At 42.7% G+C, this 21,224-nt stretch overlaps 1 protein-coding gene across 1 annotated transcript in view; it reads right to left on the bottom strand.

The window, feature by feature from the left end:
• Nucleotides 1-21,224, bottom strand: part of Grip1 (glutamate receptor interacting protein 1) — a 383,638-nt gene that overhangs the window by 128,068 nt on the left and 234,346 nt on the right. The window contains exons 3-7 of the mRNA XM_032912970.1: nt 17,799-17,934; nt 16,415-16,560; nt 9,258-9,341; nt 5,320-5,395; nt 3,109-3,254 (exon numbers count right to left, since the gene is read on the bottom strand). Of these exons, the coding sequence (XP_032768861.1) occupies nt 3,109-3,254; nt 5,320-5,395; nt 9,258-9,341; nt 16,415-16,560; nt 17,799-17,934 (588 nt within the window). The remainder of the gene's footprint in view (nt 1-3,108; nt 3,255-5,319; nt 5,396-9,257; nt 9,342-16,414; nt 16,561-17,798; nt 17,935-21,224) is intronic.

The raw sequence follows: 21,224 nt of genomic DNA, 5'->3' as shown, positions 1-21,224 counted from the left end.
ACAAGAATCATAAATCACAAAATAACTTCATGTTGAACATGAAGCATATATTGATGTTGTAGTACATCCTACAAACACCCACTTAATAACGATTGGCCATAGGACAGCTAATCTATGAGCAACCTACAGTTACATTAAATGCTTTCTGTGTATATCTGACAGCTCCCTGTGTGGTGTAATAGGAATAAACAAAGATCTGCTTAGTGTTTCCACAGGTCTGTGAAACTTTGTATCATAACAAACACAGACATAGATAGCTGAGGCAAATGTAAATACCCCTGTGAAGTATCAACAGGGTGCTAGAGTGCATTCCCTTCTCATTCATAAAATGAGAAAGAGACTGAGTCATCTAAATGAATTGGACAAATAAGAAGGTGAGTTTGATTTGTGCCTTAGCTCATTTTTTTTTTCTTATAAGAATCAGTTTGGTGATGACACTGGGTACAGTACGAGGAAGGGTCAGGACCCCTGGAACACTCCAGTTAATTTTCCATCATTATTATTGACTACAATAATTTGTTGGTTATATTTGAAACAGATCAACCAGATACTACAGACATTAACTACACGGTAGGAAGAAAGCATCAAGTCATACAACAGTAAGCTTTGTTTAACCCAGCTAACAAGAGTTCTCTATAGTTCTTTAGTGAAGGAAATTATAAAAGAAGCAATCAGGAAATATTTAAAAATATCTAAGGCAAGTTCCAAGTTGAAACAGATTTGATAAAATCTTTATACCCTTTGACTCTGTAAAACCAACCTGAACATTGATGCTCAGAATTATATTGCTTTAAAGAAGACAATTGCTTTTGTTTTGTGTGTATGGATGTTTGACCATCCATGCATGTTTGGGCACCATATGTGTACAGTGGCTTCGGAAGTCAGAATAGGGTGTTGGATTCTGGAACTGGAGTTACAGAGGGCTGTGAACTACAGTGTGTGTGTTGGAAACGGAACTGGGGTCATCTGAAAGAGGAGATCTTAACCCCTGAGCCACCTCGCCAGGCCCAGAATGACATCCACGGGATAACTGTATTACTCCACTAAGGATTCAAATATCAAAGTGAATTTGCATCCTCAGAAAAGTACTTTCAAAACATTGTGAGCAAAAGCACGTGAAATGAAAACAAGCACTTAGATGAACTTTTAGAAATAGAACGACCCAGGCTGCATCATCCCTAAAACATCCTTTGAGGAAAGGATGAAATGTTTCCACAGACTAAAATAAACACTGTGTCTTAATCGAGGGCAATGGGAGACCTGGGGTTTGTTTGAGAGACACAGAGCATGGAAATAATCAACATTCATTTCCTTATAGTTATTGTCAGTTTGTTATGGTGAGCACTCTGCATGCATTTGTCTATTTAATACACCAGTACTTCTGAGAAATAGTTTCCTTGTTATCCTTACTTTGGACCAGACTTCCTAGACCAGCCAGCCTAGAGCTGAGATAATTTGTCCAAGGTCAACATACTCCAGAATTCAAACCAAATGTATCAAAAAATTCTGTATTCTTCAGTGTTAGTACCCCTCACCCCATTTAAAGAAATCTGTCTCCTTCAGTCTCATGCTTTCCTTGTTATCGTATTAAGTGTCAGAGTCAGTCTAAGAGTCAGACCCCTGGGCTTCTCTTAATCATTTGACAGTGCATTTCAACCACATCAAAATGGAGGGATTTTTGCCTTGTAAATATTTAAAATAATATGCATTTGCATTTATTAAGTATATCGATGGGCTAATGGGTGTGGGGAAAATAAATTAACAGTCATCTTCCATTGGCAAATGAAATGGTGCTTCACAATCTTCCACTTAGGAAGTGTGCGCTAAGTGTACAATGAGATCCCAGTGCACACACTCTGGAATGAATGTGGGGAAGTGGACAAGAACATCAAATTCTGGTTAACGAAGGGAAGCAAAGAAACTCCCACATGCTTTCATTGGCAATAAAATGCTTTACATCTAATTACACTAACTATCAAGATTAAAACCTATTCATTTCTACGTCTACTCAACATAAACTATCTGAAGAAATGAAAACTTGGTGTATATTCATGGTAAAGACATTGTCATTCAAGAATACCGTTCACTTTGACTGTGATCAGCCCCTATTCACTCCTGGGTCCCCTAGCCCATCTTGCTTATCCTCTTCTTCTTCCTCTTCTTTTCCCTAGGTAGAATTGCTTCCACTCTAACATAAGCACACACACACACACACACACACACACACACACACACACACACATACACACACACACACACACACACACAGAATTCACATTTGAGAGAAAATATGGGGTATCTTTCTGAGTCTACTATATTTTGCTTATCACAAAAACACTTGCATATCTATGTTTGTTACTGCATTATTTACAATAGCAAATTATACATTCATGTGCCTGTCAAGAGATGAATGGTTATGTAAAGAAAATACTACACAGATATAGACACACACACACACACACACACACACACACACACACACACACACACACACAGAATTTGCTTCAGCCATAAAGAGGAATGAAATTATGCTATTTGTAAGAAAATGGATGGGTGTGTATCATGAGCATATGAGTCTCCTTGGAGAAATGTTATTGCTCTCTCACTCATGCATTCCTGTCTCCTCCATGAATGTAGAGAGTGAACCGTTTTCCCACACATGATTACGTGGTCATCAGCACTTACTCCGAGTCAAGTCTTTAAGAACCTTTGAAGAGACACTCAGTCTGGCTTCTTTCTCTGTCACCTCACTCTCAAGACTTGTGGCTGCTAGCACTCTCTTGCAATGACATGAAAACCAGAAAGCCAGAACTCAAGTTTTGTGAATCTGGAAGGTGAAACTAATTTGGTGCAAACGTACAGTGTGTACGGAAGAGCTGGTGGTTAGGTCAAACACTGATAGAATGGAACTTTATTAATGAAGCTATGTCCACGAGAACTGTTTACTCCACTTACTTCTTCCTGACTCAGAGCCAAATGCATACCCATGTAATCCTAGCTGGTATGAAAGCACAGATACTCACACCCAACACGAGGTGGCTTTCCAGGAATGGGCAGCTGATATAAACTAGAGTCTAAGACATCACATCCTCGGGGTGTCGCACATACCCATCACGGAGACATCATATTCTATCAGCAGCGTTGCTTCTTGTCCGCACTGTTTAAGGATGCTCATGGCCTCAGCATGGGTGGTTCCCAGAAGCCGAATTCCATCCACGCTGAGCAACCTGTCTCCAGGTTTGATAGTACCCTCTCTAGAGACAGCATAGAGGAACAGTCTGGATTAATTTAGCATAATGGGGGCTCAGCTTTAATAGGCACTTAGCCGGAGACACGCTTTCACGCACACTCTGCCACCCCTCTCTTTGCACTCTTTGCAGGCATCAGGAATGACAGTTAGAGTGGAAAGAGGTAGCCCCGAACAGAAAATCGCTGTAATATAAAAACCAGTAATGAGAAAATAACTACCTATTAGCAAATAACATGCTAACTCTTGGAGGACGAAAAGAAGGGAGGCACATTTTCCCCTCTTGTAGGCTGTCTCTTAAAAAGTCTAAAATTGTTTTATTAGAGCCCAGGAAATAGCATTCACCTATTTTCCCCAAAGTTAGGTTGAAGAGAGAAGCCTTTTAATTTCATCCCATTTATCAGCAGTGAACCCGAGTGGAAGACGGAGTGCTGGGGAGAATTTCCCAGTCTGTAAATTTCCCCACTGAGTTAGGAGACCATTTGCCAATCATTATGCCAACCCAGCCTCATATGCCTTGGACAGGGGCAGGCAAATTATATTCTCCCTGCTGTGAGCACAGTCTTAAGGCACTAGGAGATGACAATTGAAGACGTTAGTGACATCACGGAGGCAGAGTCAAAGTAACCTCCAGGTCACCGTCTCTGCTTGCCAGAAGGAAGGGCCAGAGATGAAAAAGTCAAAAGGAGGGCTGACAAATGTGGGACTTTGGGAAAATAGAAATGACACCTAAAACATACATCTTTCACGTGACAATTCTAGGCATGTGACTGATATTTCATATTTAGCACTGGGGTGTCTCTGGGTTCCAATTTCATTTGGCAATAATGTTTACATTGCTCCTGACATTCTTGTTAACCCTAACCATAAAGATTAATGAGGAATGCGTCTCCATTTATTTTCTTTAGAAAGAGTGGTCCCCAAGACAAACTCGGGAGAGGGAGAGGGTGGGGTTCTCCGAGTCTCATATTGTGTGTTGTCCTCTGCAAAGGCAGATGGATGCTAGGGCAGGTGAGAAGCCAACATTTTCCCATTTTCTTATTTTCTATGAAATATCATCCTCCCTAGAAGGGAGCTCACAGCATGAGTTCTGGAGGGGAAACCTGAACTTGTAGCCTAGTCCCCTTTAATAACTTAAAGCCCACCCATGACTTTGTTTGGTCAGCTGTGAGAAAATTAAAGTGCCTCAATACATGGTGGTTGTAAGTCTAGAATAAGACTATATTAACCAGATGGATGGTGTACTTTGTGGATCATAGGAAATGCTTTGTAAATAGTATTCATTGTGATGGTTTCTTTCCCAAAAGGTTAAAGAAAAATCAATCTTGATTCTAAAAGGATAGGGAGAAGCAACTGGTGTGTCTTCTTCCTACCCTTTAACGGCATCCGTGGGAAGAAGAATTCCTCTATTATTCTAAAGCTCACCTTTGCCAACAGAAAACAACACAGGCTCAAGCAACTTGAGAGACAGCTAGATTGCGAGTTTACTTGTGACCCAGCAAGGCTTATGAGAAGGCACTTAAGTGCACTTTCCATGCCTGTACCAATTTCTCAAGGAGGAGAAGTCCCCAGAGATGGACACGATTTCTCCCATCTGACTAAATGTCCCCCCCCCCCCCGCCCCGTGATGTGCAGAGTCCACCATCCTGAGGAGGGGCTACAACCCAGGGATGATGCCAATGGTTGGAGTCAAGGTACCACTGATTCTTCCCAAGATGGGAGCACAGTAGCACTGAAGGACACAGGCCTTGAAAGATCCCGGTGCTTTCTGTAAGTGCCTCTGCAGAGTCAGGACACCCAGACCTGAGAGGCAGCCAGTGTTGTCTGTATCTACAGTGCAGGGCACTGAGCTCAGAGCCAAGCACTTGCCGTGGAGGAAACACAGGACAGGAAGGGGCTGGAGGCAAACCCTTATTTTCTCTGTGTCCATACCTCCAAGTCTCTGAGCTTAATCCTCACCCCTGTGCTTGATACCTAGCTGCTAGTATGAGACATAACAGCCATTTTCTCTTTCAGAATCCCCTGCTGCCTTCTATAGATTTTGCATAATGACACAGAAAGATGTCGTTTACCTGTCAGCAGGCCCTCCAGGACGAACACAGGTTATCACAACCGGACGGGACTTATTTCTGTCATCATGCGCACCCCCTAGTTAAAACAAGACAGAACAAAGGAAGGCTGCTTAAAACTACTCTTGCTCCTTTTTAAAAAGAATCACCCACAAAGCGCCAGCTAAGACGATGCAGTGGATCTGTGGATTCATGGAGGAGAACATGCAGCTTTCTCTCTGGAATGTAAAGTCATTAAACGGCACATTGGTTTTAGGTAGGATGTTTCTGAAGTCACTACCCCTCCACCTTGCAGTAAATATACATAGTTATCAGAGTGGTAATGATATGTGACAACGGGGATGGCATGGGATTCACTAATTAAAACTACTGGTCCAATGAGAACGTCTGCCTGTCATAAACAATGAACAGGTATGAACACCTCATGCTGAGCTTGGACCAGGATATACGTGAGGAAGCAGGTCTCTGGCCATATGTACTAGAAGAGACTCAAGAACAGGGTCAAGTGGGAAAGGAAGAGAGAAAAGAAGAAGGGAGGAAGGAAGGAAAGAAGATGGAAGGAAGGAAAAGGGAAGGAAGAAGGAAGGAAGGAAGGAAGGAAGGAAGGAAGGAAGAAGGACAGAAGAAAAGTGTGGTGGTAGACACTTATAATTCCAGTACTTGGGAAGCTGAAGCAGGAGGTATCCTCCTAAGTATGGAATCAGCCTTGTCTTTGGGTTATGTAGCAAGTTCCAAGCTTGTCTTGACTACAGAACATGGTCGTGTCTAGAACAAACCTAGGTGGCTTAGAAATGGTTACTATCAAAGCTAAGACTTTCGAGATATTAGGAGCAGTTTTGGCATAGTTTCCCCTACTGCTTGCAGATGGGGGACTTAAATTTTGCATAAGGAAATTTCCTGCGGGGCGTTTGTAGAACTGCAGTGCAGAGCATCAGATAGAAGGTGATTGGTTGGAATTTTTCTTTTTGAGCCCAGGACCAGTTTGTACAGCTTCCTCCACCCGTGCTCTCCAGCCTATGCTCATGGCCAGCAGTAATGGAGGATTCACAATGTCTGAGGCAGCCCACTCCACATCTGGACAAGGCAGAGTTTACATCATTCTTCCTAATAGTCAGTTGATGCCATCCAAGTCATACCCTGGTCCTTGTATACAGACTATTAACACATAAAAATACCATGTCCGCTTTCCTCCAAACAAGTTTTCCCCAAAACTGAAAATGGTGGTTCTAGCCCACAAGACTTTATCTAAGACTGAATATTTCCTATTCTTCTATTCTTTATGTGACCCGAGTTCCTTATGCATTGCCATCCTGGGAGATCACATGGGCAGTCTCTAGTCCCCAGTCTCTGATAAATATGAAGGCTGTCATCCTCTCTTTTCAATGAGTGGCACAGCAGACTGTAATTTCCCAGACTTGGCACAGGGGAGGTGAATGAAAGGAATTCTGCTCAAGAGGAAGGTTATGAAGAATTCTGTTTATTCTTGTTTTGTTTGTTTTTCTGCAAAACATTCCTAAAAGGAACATTTGCTTTTCTATAACAGAATCGATTTAGAAAAGGATGCAGGTTTTAAACCAGCAAAAAACCTTCCCATGGTTTCCTCAGATCCAAATTTAAATACTTCATCACCATTGCAATAATCCGCTGAGTACGCCATTCATTTAGGTTTTAGGAGTTTGGCTTAAAATGTAACAGGTAGCTCAGACCAGTGATGCTCCCTGGCTATAATGACATACATCAGATCCTTGGAGATGCTTTGACGCACGTTAGTATCTGGGCTGGAAACAGAGCTCAGGGTGGAGGAGCTTAGCATGCATGAGTGCTCAGGTTCCAGATTTAGCCCCAGAAAAGCAAGCCAATGCCAGGGCCACAGCAGAGGAATTGTGTGAAAAACAGCCTATGGGTCATAATGAGACCTCTTCACAGCTTTAAACTTGGGGATGTCTAAGTTTCCTTGTCCACTGTAAAAAGCAGGCTTGGTGACATGGTCCTCTTTAAAAATAGATTTCGTTCTTTACAATGTCCTGGACATTTAAGCGATTTTAGTTTGTCCATGTGTGGATAGGTCAGAGGACAACTTACAAGAGTCAATCCTTTCTTTTTACCATGGCTCAGGGGTTACAGGGATGGAAGTCAGATCATGAGGCATGGTGTCAAGCGCTGTTACCCATTAAGCCAACATGCCCACTCAGAGACTCAGAGAATGCTCTTTCCTTCCGAGGATGAACTTTCTAAAGTGGGATATGGAGGTCCCACTCTTTGTTTTATGGGAAGAAATTTCTAGTCTTTCTGGAATCAAGATGTTTTTTTTTTTTTCTCCAAGCATTCAAAACGGAATCCCATCCATTGCTACAAAGTTCCATGAGAACATGCGAGCAAGAAAGTCTCCAGCGCTGAACGGACATGTGCGGTCTGCAATGTCACCTCCTCCGTGATTTGTCAGTACACCGACCTGAATCGACCTAAAACTTGCAGCTTTGTCAACAATACCAGGTGTGCGACTATTTACCCATCATGCTCTCTCAGCCAGATTAGCCACTGACCCTTAAAGGATGGGGTGAGTGGAGCAGAGGAACTTTCTAGAGGTGGGCCTGGAACTGATCTAAAAATGTAAAATTATGTAAAGCTGCAAACCTTTATGTCTAACCAGGGTGTCTGGCCAATTCTTAAAGTTTATACAAATGGGACAGTCGCTGGCTGAAACCGTTTCTTCCTTATGGAGACTTTAAAACAGAAGGGCACCTATAACCCCACAGATTCAATGGAAGAACGCTGCATGAACCGTTCACTCCTCCTTTTCTGTGTGAGGTGCCTCCCAGGTATCAGCAAGTACTTCAGCCTCATTAACTTTTAAAATTCCTAAAAATTGTTAGAGGGATATTTTGGTAAGATTACACCGTCACTTGCCCGGAGATAGGTGTGGAATTCAGTCACACTTAGTCCCTGTATTTTGTATTTTTATATTATTATTGGCTTAAGTCTTGCATTAGCAGTTTGATATGTGGCTGATTAACTGTAGAGTAATTAGTCAGGAATCTGTATGGCAGTAGTCTTCAGTGCTCTTTTCCAACAATTACAATTTTTTGCATGTATTTTAAACTGCCAAAGAGAATTTATAGACATATTTCAGCCTAATATCATATAGGGAGAGTTTTTACTATATTTATTTAATCATGTTTGAAAGACATTTAAGAATGGTTGTGGCTAGTAGCCTGACCTTGGTGCTCACTGTGAGTCTTAAAAATAGGTTTTGGCCAGAGAAATTTCATAACCAGAAAAATGTCATAACCGCTGAACCAGCACACACAGCGAATTCCTAGTTTATCTTCTGCTTTACGCAGTTGGCAGAAGTTGTCTACTTGTGTCTTAAATTCATTGACCCTAACTCCTGAGGTGGGGCCATTGTCTTAGTGTACCACAGCACTTCCTGCTACACTGACGTGTGGATGTGGGCTTAGTAACTATTTCATTTAGAGATGGCTTTGCTAAATGACTGGTCCAGAGTAGAATTGAACATTCAGAGCTCAGCTAGGTTGAGCTGATACACTTGGGTACCCCAAGGACTATATTATCTTTGGTCCAGTTTTAGAAAGCTGCCGTAATAAATATTCATTTCCAAAAGAAAGTAATGTAAACAACGTTGCTTAATTGTCCTGTATTAAATCAAGCCATACCTATCAACATTTTCGATTCAGTAATGTAGACCAGTTACACAGACAAAGGAACATTGGAAAATGTTAAGTCAGTGTGGTCACTGGGAACTGACCAGATCATCTGGCTGCTTGCTCCGTATTAGTGGGCTAAAACAAAGGAGATCATTTGTAATTCATTCCATGCTCTTTCCTTGTTTTATTTGTTTAAAGATAGTCTCCCCCCCCCCTTGAAACATCAGGTTTTAAGGAGGCCTTCGTATTTTCCCACAGTTATTAGCCTCCACCTACCTCGGATGACAAAACCAAAGGTGTTGCCTTCTTTGTGCAAAGTGACCTCCACTGTTCGGAACATAACACTCGATCCTTGGATAGCTGTGTGCAGGAGCGAGATGGGAGAGCATGAGTCTATGACTGTAATAACATTTTTATTGTAATTTTTTCAGTGTGACACAAGTTACAAGGTATGCAAGTCATGTTGCAAATAATTTATTTTGAGGGAAAGAGCAGTAATTTCAATGAAGTCTGAGGGGGAAAAAAAAGAACTGTAATGGCGTAAAGAGACTATAAGTAGTTACCCTTATAAATGACCCATATTGTCCCAAGTAGAAGCAAAACTCATAGCTAATTCCTTTTCTTCTGGATAGACACATTCTAGATAGGGAGTGATGTTTATATTGTTTAAACTCTACAGAGCAAGCAAGGCAATTTTCAAGAAACAGGAACATTTTCATTTGTGAAATACAAAGGCATTATGACTTCTGCCAAGCTTATGAAATCATTTCTGCATTCACGTTTAGTTTTGAGGCTGTAATACAAGGCAAACTCATTCCTCCCAGATTACAACCAATGGGTTGGCTGGTGCAGATGGATGTTCTGACACGTAGACAGCTGTTCGACAAAGTTGCCAGCAGCCCCAATGCGACGCGGAGAGCTAATGACATCCTAAGTACATTCATGCCGTGTCAACCAAGAAGACAAAGATCTGCTTAAACCCCTCAGCTATTGCTGTGTTCTGTTGCTTGCCTTTTATCGCTCTCATTTCACAAGATAAAGATGTACTGCCAAGTCGCAGTGCCTAACTACATTGAATGACACATGCAAGCATATTTCATGTTAAGGCGTGGCCCCTACAATATTCTGTGAATCTTCTTTTGGGACGTAGCGAGTGACTCTGATTGTATAATAATACACTATTGCCACATGAAAAAAAAAATCCCACCAATTGGGTATTTTAACATGAGGACTGTAGGGATGGTTTTTCTGGTGCACAGAGGAGAACTTGTATGCTGTACAGAAGTAGAAGGCTTTCAATCCCTTAAAACACTGTACAAGGGAAGCTGGGAATGGTGGTGCATGCTGGTTATCAAAGCACTTGGGAGGCTGAGGCAGGAGAATTGCTACAGAGGGGGTGAAAGAGCAGTCTGGGCTACATAGTGAGATCCTATGTCAAAAAGGTATGATGGTGTCTATGGTCATAATTCTCAGTGACGCATTTGATGCTCTTGATCTTAACACGTTTCTTACATAAAACTCTTAATAGAAAATCCGTGACTCACAGGATGCTTGAGTTACACTATGTTGCCTTTACTGTGGTGTGGAACATACACCCTGTATATTTGGCTTTCATTCTCTGTGCAGGGCCCAACAAACGACATGAGCTATTTGGCACTTCACTGTAAAATAAGCCTGTGCCACATGCCTTTACCCAAACCAGTCTATTGCGAATGGCATCGGTCCATTTCAGGTGGGTCAGGCCGAGAAGTTCACTGGGGTTGGTTTATACAACCATCCTGACTTCACAACCTTTTCAACTCTAGATGGGTTTCGTGAGATATAACTCCATCTAAACTCCAGGAACATCTGCATCTAGACATTTCTAAAGAAGCAATAAAAATTCCTCTCTTCTTGCCATTTGTACAACTACTAGTTAGTGGCTTACACGAAGCATTGAGTGTTGTTTTTAATGACACGAAGCATTGAGTGTTGTTTTTAATGACCAGAAACGCTCAACCCTCAAAGGGATCCTGTAGGAACTAGTATGAAAGCTACATCTTCACTCACAGAGTCAGGCTGGTCCATGAAGTTGATCTGCAGACTACCAGGCTGGGGCATAGAGGACAGGAAAAACCCAGATATGCCGAGAAACAGCTTAAACGTCGGCTGAACAAATGTTTGCTATATGGCTGATTTAATTGAATGTCACCTCCTGGCTATCAAGGGACCCCCAGTTTACGCTAATCAACCAGGAGCAATGCATACAAACAGACCAAAGAGTTGAGGGATAGTTTTAATTAAATGAAGAAGAAAATTGGGCTCGAGCTAAATGATTTCTTATGTCCATGATCCAACAAAGTCACTTGAAGAAACTAGCTTAGAATTCGATATTTTCACTTTAAATAGTGAGGAAGGCAGAGTTGTGGCGAGAAATAATGGATGCCCATCTACTCTGTGCCCAGAACTCAACATGGTGGTGTGCAAATATTAGTTTATTTAATCATTAAATCATCTTTCAATTATGCACAACCAAATTCCAGCTCTGGGCCACCTGTGCTCGTTGGCTGGATATCTGGATATCTGTTCTGGGAATGTGAAGTACTAGAATTTTAATTTTGTTTTGGCTTTCTCTAGCTGACCACAGAATTCTTAGAGTCAAATCTGGTCTAGATGAAGACGTTGGGACTACCCACAGGTTCAGGTCCCTCTTAGGCTGCTCCCCGCCATTGCAATGGCAACTGTTACTGTTGGCAACATTTTAATATGACTAACAAACCATCTTGAATTTTTACAGTTTTTATTCACACTATTGGCCCTTGCTGACTTTGTTTTCACACTCAGTATTAGCATAGCGTCCTTTTACCGACTACAGAAATGTGACTCATTATTCCACAGACACCTAATGAAGACGCTTAGCCAGAGGATCACGGGGCTAGGTAAAAGGTCTCCTTGATGCTGTGGTTCCTTGTTTTTGTTTGTGAATTTTCATGTGTTTCTGTAAAACTGCTCTACTAAAGCTGATGCGATCGCTCCAAGTCAAACGCTCCACCCCTCCTCCCCATCGCCACCTCTAGAGGAGAACAGGGGTCGAACTGTTTCCCATTTTATCTGGTCCCCTTGCCCACGAGTCTGACTGTGTCCCTCTGGGATTAGGGAATGAAATCAGAGGTTGGAAATGTGCTCAAGTGGGTGGGCCTATCCTCTCTCCCTCTGCCACAAGAGAGCTCTGTAGAGCACTGTTCATGTAGACTCAACCCCAGAAAGAAATGCACAGAGGAAATCTTCAAACAGGCCTCCTCCTTCTCCTTCCATACTTCCACCAAGATGACCACAGGGGTCTGAATGCGAAGGCCCCACAGGAACATGCTTTCCCACACATATCTGAGGGAAGAAAGGATTCCCTCTTGTCGGACAGCTGGTCTGACTCAGCTGTTGTCACGGGCACTAAACAGACTGACAGCTTTCTCCTTCTCGTTATTACATAGGGGCAATCTGTAGCTCTGAAATTCAAGTGGAAACACTGTTTAAGTAAATAAAATGTCCCCACATTACATTCATTCTCGCTTTTTATGCCAATGATAAAATGTTAAGTGTCCATTGAAAACGGCCCAGAATTAGTTGGCGTTTCAAAACTCCACTGGGGTTCTGTGGGCAGAGTGCTGAGGCTCTTAGTGGATCGATGTTTAATGCATAAATACCTCAGACACATTTTGCTTATATTCTCCCCAAAGTAGTTCTGAGAGTAGTTACAGAATTTTCCCATGAAATTGAAATATGGAAGACAGGTAGACCAAGTACTTCATTTTCATAAAGAAATGGAATCTTAAGAAAGATAAATGAATTGCCCGAGTTCAAATTTTCTTTCTTTCTTTCTTTCTTCCTTTCTTTCTTTCTTTTTCTTTCTTTCTTCCTTCCTTCCTTCCTTCCTTTCTTTCTTTCTTTCTTTCTTTCTTTCTTTTCTCTCTCTCTCTCTCTCTCTCTCTCTTCTCTCTCTCTCCCTCCCTCCCTCCCTTTCTTTCCTTCCTTCCTTTCTTTCTTTCCTTCCTTTCTGCCTGCCTCTATCTATCTATCTATCTATCTATCTATCTATCTATCTATCTATCTTATCTATTTATTTTCTCTTACAGACACACATATCCTTCCCAGCCTTTTCTGATATCACAGACAGCTGAGATCTGGGTGTGTGGTTGTTGATGTTGAGGGCATAGGCAGATGCCAGCTTGGGTGGGCCTCAGGTAGCTGCCGAGATGGTTAGTTTTAATGCTCTAAGTACACGAATGGCTTGTTAATGCCTTCCACCTTTCTGAACTCTGAGGTCTTAATAATTTCCCCAATGTAAGAAGAATAGAGATCATCCTTGGCTGATCGGCCTCTTCCAGCTGAACTGTATCACGAAAGATACGTCGCTGTTTAAAAGCATATTTTCTCTTTTCCTGTCAGTTTTATTGCCTAGAGAAGACAGATTTATTTAAGTACCGAGTCTCAATAGATTTAACTCCTAAACATGTCTGGTCCCAGCTCTCTCCTAACTCTAAAGATGCTGTAGGTTCCCTGTGGAACCTCTTGGAAAGGAACCTATCATCTCTCTTGGAAGGCCGTTAACGGTCTCAGGCAAATAGGTTTGGATATTCTTCCTTTAGTTTCTAAAATGATTGCTCGAAACATCATGGTCTGACCATGCACTTTTAAAAGCGTGTAACGATTCACCATGCACATCTTCCATGGGGCCTCATCAACTGATTCCTTGTCTTTACTGTGCTCCAACAAGTCCTCTGCAGCCCAGCCTGCTCAGGCCACTGTATCTTCCTACTCAGTTGCTGGACCCTCTGCCCAGACTGTTCCTTTTCTTATTCAGTCTGTCCCGTTCCTTCCCATTCTCTCCCAAGTCCCCAGCTCTGAGTCATCCACGAGCTGTACTCATCTCCACTCTGGGCCTTACCCTAAACACTGTCATGAGTTCCTTTAGGAAGGGAATGTGTTTTACTGATATACAACACCCAATGGTGGGTAAAGGTAGAAAGGGGAGCCATATCTCTATAGACCTGGTTTTCTTAACTCCTGGCCCATGCTTTGAGATAATGATTTAAAGGCAAATTGACTTTTCATAACTATTGCTAATATTTGCCAAGTAAGTAACAGTGGCCTAAGTATGTGATCACATTATTGAATTCCTACAGAGTACACCCAGCAATGATTATAGCCATTTCCAGGTGGGCACTCCAAGCCTCCGAGAACTTAACATAGCCCGGGTGCTTTAATCTGATCCCAGAGTCTCTAATATCTAATGTATTATCACAATCTCAGTTTCCATTGAAATGCTTGCCCACACTGTTTTCCAAAGTCTTAAGTGTGATATTCAAACTATCTTTCCCCAATGAGTCAGCCCTCCCTGTAATCTTGCCTAGGTCCATTAATGGCAACTCTTTTCATTCCAGTTGCTCAGGCTCAAAAACCTTGGTGTGACCTCTGACTTTATCTTTGCACCGTCTGCCTCTGGTTCACTAGGAAACCCTCATCACCACTGTTTCTTACCCAAATCACTGGAGTAGTCTCCCCTCGTCTCCCTACCTTTATCTCCGCCCATTTGCTTCTATCTGCAGCCCAGCATTTGGAAAGGCGAGACCATGTTTGACCTCTTCTTGAGGCCAGGGCTCTGGAATCAGTAAGAGCGCAGCAAAAGGTCCTCCCAGGGGTCCACAAGATCACCCCACCCCTTACATTTCTAATCTTGTCTCTTAATTCACTTCCTGCTTATTCTGTTTTAGCTGCACTGCCTCAGTGCTTCTAGAACAAACACAGGTATTGTCTTGCCTTCTGCTGTTTGAGCTGCTTGGAGCTTTGCCACCAGACGTTCATATAGCTGCCTCCTTCACTGCCTTCAAATTCTGGATCCGTGTCGTCTTCTCAAAGACTGTTCCTAACATCATGACTTAATACTGCGATCTGGTCCCAATCCTACTCCACCCCACCCCACCCTACTCATTATTTCTGATTTACTCCCCTCATACTTTCCCTATCTTTTAAAAATATAACATAGTTATCATGGTTTTTGATAATCTGCCTTACGCTTACAGATTGTAATCTCCACTGATGTGACCCATGCTCCTAGAACACAGTCATGGCCAGGGCAGAATAAATAACTATATAACTATCAGTTTATTACAGAGCATGGGTTATCACCAACTATTCATAATATTAAGTTCTCACTGGTAGGAAGAAGTAAAGAGGGTCACATCCCTGGGGAGAGCTCGTCAGAGGAGATGGGAATTTTGAGCATAGCTCAAATGAAAGGCAGCCACCACACACAGAAGAAGCCATGGCCTTTGGACACATCTCCATTAATGGCCTTTGGAGGCAGACAGGCTGGGTCCAAATTCTGTGTCCTAATTTGAGAAAGCCTTGCCTTACACCTCCAATGAATGAAAAGAATACTTATACATGTCTGTCTTGTAGTTTTCATTGGTTGATCAATAGATCACATATTGATCATATTGATATCATATTGATATATATATATATACTTTTCTATCTATCTATCTTCTATATCTATCTACCTACCTATCTACCTACCTATCATATCTATCTATCTATCTATCTATCTATCTATCTATCTATCTATCTATCTATCTATTGTATATCTGTTTATATATATCTATCATCTATCTACCTATCTATCAATCTATCTATCTATCCATCCATCCATCCACCCACCCACCCACCTACCCACCTACCTACCTATTATAGATTTATTAAGAACTTGGAGAATGCCAGGCAATGTTCTAAGTGTTGGACAAATACCTGTCACCTCTCCAGGCAGCCTATGATCCCTGGTTTGCAGATGGCGACACTGAGACATGAAGCTTATGCAACCTTTTCAAAGGCACATAGCAGCTGCAAGTGAAGCTGGTGTTTGGCCTGTATTCCTTTCTGATCTGTCCCCATCCTTGTGGTAAAGAGGATGTGAACGAATGCCAATGTTGTTATCATGCAAGGCATTCAGTATGTTCTCAAAGTTTGTCTGCTGCGCTGTGTCACTATTACCGTGGCTTGATAATGAGATGCAATACGATTGTTTTATGTTTTTTTTACGTGCTTATCCACTGACAAATCAATGTGAAGCAGGTGAAACTTTCCCTAAGTCTAAGCGAGATGTTGAGATAGCGCTTACAGCATGGGCTTTTAAAGTGATATTAACTGTTTATTGAAGTAGCTTAAACGGCAAAAATGTCCACAGATCACTTTAATGGAACACGACTCCTTGCTAACTTCAGTGCTAACTGAGCGTTTTCAGTTTTCTCTGAAGAGACAACATGTCTACCATTTGAGTTACTTTGAAACGTGAAGCAACTGTTCCCCCGCTGCGGTAGGAACACTGATGACAGAGAAAGAGAGGCCTGGAGCGGTAGCAAGCTGTGTGGGGCAGCCATCCATCCTGGGTTCTCATTACTTACAGACCGGTGGAAGCTCATACTCGACCTCCAGGACCACTCTTTCCCCAACATTTTTCAGCAGGCTGATGATCTCATCATGGCGGAATTTGGCCAGGTTGATCCCATTCACCGCTTTGATGTAGTCGCCCACATCCAGCTGGTCACTTCTACAAAACAAACCATGTCACCACGGAGGACATGTCCTTCCCGAAGGCCACTCAACTATCTTTCTCCTGTCCCCCCATCTACATTAACATGTCAACCTAGCAAACATCCTGCTACTTAGGTTGTGACTGAACCCTACCAGAAGGAGGGTGGCTGAGTCTGGGTAGGATGTGGTGGGAATGGGGCTAGCCTATTCATCCTGTCTGTTACATTTTGGCACTTCTGCCTTTGGTGTGCTACTATCTCTGATTGTTCTTTAAACATTTTACCTCTCTCTTTTTTTAATACATCCTAAAAGAAAAAACGTGTGTGTGTGTGTGTGTGTGTGTGTGTGTGTGTGTGTGTGTGTGTGTGTGTGTTAGTTGCTTGCCCTAGGGTTGCTTCTCTAGGGACAGACTCTGATCCTGACTACTCCAACCCCACCCCACCCCACCCCTCTTATTTTTGTTGCCTGCTTTTTCGACATTTCATAGCTTTTAATGTCCTTATTGGAAGTGGGACCAGAGTCAGAGCCAAGGGAATTAGTCGGCATATTTCGTTTCTTATTGTTTGCCTTTAAAAGAATTGAATCGTCTATTACAGAACAGGACTGATAAGAAGAATACTGGGGAAGCAGAAGTTACAGAGAAAGCCTTGGATTTCACTATCATTACCATCCCCCTCACAGAGCTCTGACTGTTCTGGGCTTTGCTAGACAGGCTTCCAAACCAAGAGCAAGCAGTGAGACCAGTGGTGGGAGGAAAAATACATGTCACTGGATACACGGACAAAGTGTGAGTTTGTTGCTCTGGATGTCCCCTGAGAGATCTCTTAATTCCTGGTGGGAAGGAAAGCCATTAGAAAAGGAAACATTTTCCCTGGACACTTGGAGTTGAGCTTCCCAGTCTTTCTCATTTGTCAGTTTACATCTTAGAGGTGTTTAGTCCACATTTAGATCATCTGAACGTCACCTTCCCATTTGCTACTGACAGGAGCAGTCAGACCTTAGGCAATCCTGTAGGAATTAAACCTGTGAGAGCTGGGCTGCTCCTGAGGTGACACAAAACTCCTCAGCGGCTTCAGCCCAGCGCAGCCAAACCCCTGGCAGATCAGGGGAACAGTTTCTGAGGCATGCCCGCTGTCTTCTGCAGGGGAGATGACAGAAGGACAGCTGTCATTTATTTATCAGTGACCTTTTCTGGTAAACTCTAATTTTCTGAGTTAACTATACCCTTGTTCCTTTTCTCCACGAGGCAGTTACCTGGCAGCAATTCCTCCCTGCCGCAGGTTGGACACTCTTGGCTTTCCATCTTTATCGATTCCTCCTGATACCGTCAGGCCAAGAGTGGTTCCCTCCTTCTTCATCAGCTCCACCACTGTGGAGCCCTTGAATTCCTCTGTAAAAGAGAAGCATTCAGCCCATTAAACGACAAATGGTCTAGAGCAGCTGGCTACAGGGTACGGTGACTGCACTCCCTGGATTCCCCCACTTTTTCATTGATGAGAAAGGACCTCAGCGTGCATTGAAACTGCAGCATCTCCTGATGCTGGGAACACAGACGGTGCTGAGAAAGGCGGTCTACGTAGGAGAGGTGACGGAACTGGCCCCAGCGGACTGGTCCGCTCTGGCGTCACAATAGTCTCGATCCTCTTAGGTGTCGATAACAAGTTTCTGTCACTCTCTAGAGACTTTGTTTTCTATTCTTGTTACTCAAAATACAACAGGACGTTGCCAGGCAAGGAAGAACAGAACTTTAAATAATCATGCAAACCTATAAAACATGGCAGCCAACACACATTCCGTTGGGCATCCCAGCTTAGGAAGCTAATTTCCAGAAGAGTGTTCTCCACAGTGTTATCAACACTCATTCATTAAAATCCAAAGTACAAGGCTCAGGGGACAGGTCCTACAGCACAGCCCAGCAAGGCAGCATTGGTCGTCAGGATTTGGGTGTAACGGCCATACAACTTTCACTGTCAAGGTAGCACAACTATGAAAGCTCACCAATTTCTACACACTATCCCGGAACTCAAATGTCTGGATTTTAGCCAGGGTTGAAGGAAAGAACGTTAAGATTACGCCTCTCTCAGGAAATAAAAATGAGGTCAATATTTACTGTGCGGAGGCTTCACAATGGCCGTCTCTGTGTTAGAGGTTCCTGCCCCATTATTCTCTCCTGTTACACAGATACTTTCTGGGTAGGGATGATGAACCATATGGTTTTCCAGTTTTTACTGGTCAGGCTATCGATTTCCGTCGTCACAGACTTCTAGGATGCCAAGCATACGTGAAAACAACAAGAATCGTTTTGTTTTTATTAAGCCTCAGGTTATTTTTTAAAAGAGATTATTTATACTTTCTTTTCAATTTTTTCTTAATTATGCATAATGGTTCATTATATTTCAAAAATCTCTATGAATGTTTATTATACAGATATTTAAATTGCTGACGACAGATTATTCCACCAAGATACTTAATCACGTTAAGAGAAGAAATAGAATCTCATGTGGCCCAGTGTGGAGAACCAACTGTCTGGTGAAGAGAGACAAGGCACAGATGTGCTAATTTCTTCAGGGACATAGATGTCATCCCAGTCAGTAGTGTCAGGATTGCCTGGGCCGACAATGTCATGACCCAGCATGTCAATCAAGAAGCCAGCATGTCCAAGTGGCTGAGTTGTAGACTATTCTTTAGAGTCCGAAGAAGAAGCAATGAGTTTATATTAATGTCGGTCTTGCCTGTAACATTTCATCTGAAGGCTCAGGTAAAGACTAAAACTCAAGCATCAAAGGTCTGGCCACCTGCATGAAAGTCCCCAGCCTTTTATGCTATTTCCCAGAAACGTCTGTACCTAAGTTCACTAGTATTTGCTCGTCTTTCGTGCCCCCTTAAAACAAAACAACCACTTAGACAAGCCGTTGACACGGATGTGGGCCCAGCAATAGTGGAGACGTCAACTTAAGAAACAACCCAAGTCTTTGCTGGTAGAAAGCCAGGTTCCAATGTTTAAAAGTTAATGGTTGACCATGATGATGCAGCACATGGGGTCTCTCTGCAGCACAGACATGTAAGGGTGCCTAGCAAGTCTGGCGGACAAAGAAACTCATTGAATGTTTTTGAAATATGCGTAGTAGTGTAGTTACTTCAGCATCTCATTTAGAGCATTAAAATTAGACAGTTCAAGCATTAGTTCTTTGGGAATTTCATACTATGTAATTTGACTCTATTTCTCTTTCTCTGTTCTTCTTAACTATTCCACAGATAAGCATCTCCTTCCCAACAACAAAATTTTGTCTTTTTTTTCTAAGTAACCCACCAAGTTCACTTCATGTTTTGCAAATACTCAAGGGGTGTGGTGTCATCCACTAAAGCATGGTTAGGCTGCCCTGGGACACACGTGTAAAGAGCCCTGACTTGCCCTTCCCCTGCAGCAACCAGCTGTCAACGACTCCTCTGTTTGGGGTAGGGGGATCATGTGTGTTTCCTTCACTCATGCAGAAATGTTGACTGGCTTAATTCGGGGCAGGTCTTGCGTGGGTACCTGAAGCTCTTGGAAATTCACAAGTAGCAGTGTTTTTATGTCCAGAAGACATGGCTTTGTTCCTTCACAATTTATGCTGCAACAGTCTTTGAGAGCTCTCTCTCTGTCTCTCTGTCTCTCCCTCTCCCCCTCCCCGCCACACACAGAGGGGGAGGGGAGGGGGAGGGGAGGGAGAGGGGAGGGAGAGGGGAGGGGGAAGGGCAGGAGGAGGAGGAGGGGGAGTGAGATCGAATAACGTAGATGTTCAGTTTCTGGCTAATTATTTCACAATCACCTTGACATTGAATCAGTCTCTGCTGTCTTCTGCTAACCACTATCCACTGCACAAAGAAACTTCTCTGATGTCTGGGAGTTGCACTAATCTGTGGGAACGGAGGTATAAATTTAGGGGACAGCTGGGTACTATGTCCACTTGACAGAATAATAGTAATAGGCTCACCCCTGTGGCTTGTGAGTTCTGGGTTCTGGGCCAGATTTCCAGTACTAAGCATGCATTCCCTCTTGTGGCGCAGGCTTTAACCCCTATCAGGAAGTGGTTGGCTATCCCCATAAAATTTCTGCCACCACTGCACCCAGAGGTCTATTGCCATTCTGGTTATTATTGTAGTTCACAGAGTTCACAACTGGCTAAAATGATTGGCAATTTCTTTCTCCAAGCAGCCTGCATAGTGCCTACCAGGACTATGAGTTAGTCAGAGGAATGAAGCTTCCTGGTCAGTACCGACTGGATTTCTGCATGCCCTGTGACTGAAGGGCACATGAATATTTTAAGTGGTCATGTCACACCTGCCGTGTGAGAAGTTTCATTCATTGACACTTATTCCTACTTGGGTCTCCAAGAATGCGAGAACTGTATGAGAGGGATTTACAATTATGTAGTGTCCAGTCCTATGTGATGAAGACCTGTAGGTTTGCCTCTTCAGGAAAACTAGAGCCAAAGTTACTGGCTGAATCTCAAAAACATAAATGACTCAATTCTTTCAATTTAACTCTTTTCTTTGGAATATAAATCCATTTATCTGGGTACTTTAAAAGCTGGTAATAGTCAATTACCCTCTCATTTAAAAATATTTTAAGTCTTTTCCTAAGAGCTACTTTTAAACCAAGAAAGAAAACATTTATGTCCCAGTTAATTAAGTAATTTG

This window comes from Rattus rattus, chromosome 1, assembly GCF_011064425.1.
Source record: "Rattus rattus isolate New Zealand chromosome 1, Rrattus_CSIRO_v1, whole genome shotgun sequence".
In the NCBI taxonomy this organism is placed as follows: domain Eukaryota; kingdom Metazoa; phylum Chordata; class Mammalia; order Rodentia; family Muridae; genus Rattus; species Rattus rattus.
This window is presented reverse-complemented; position numbering and strand designations above follow the sequence as displayed.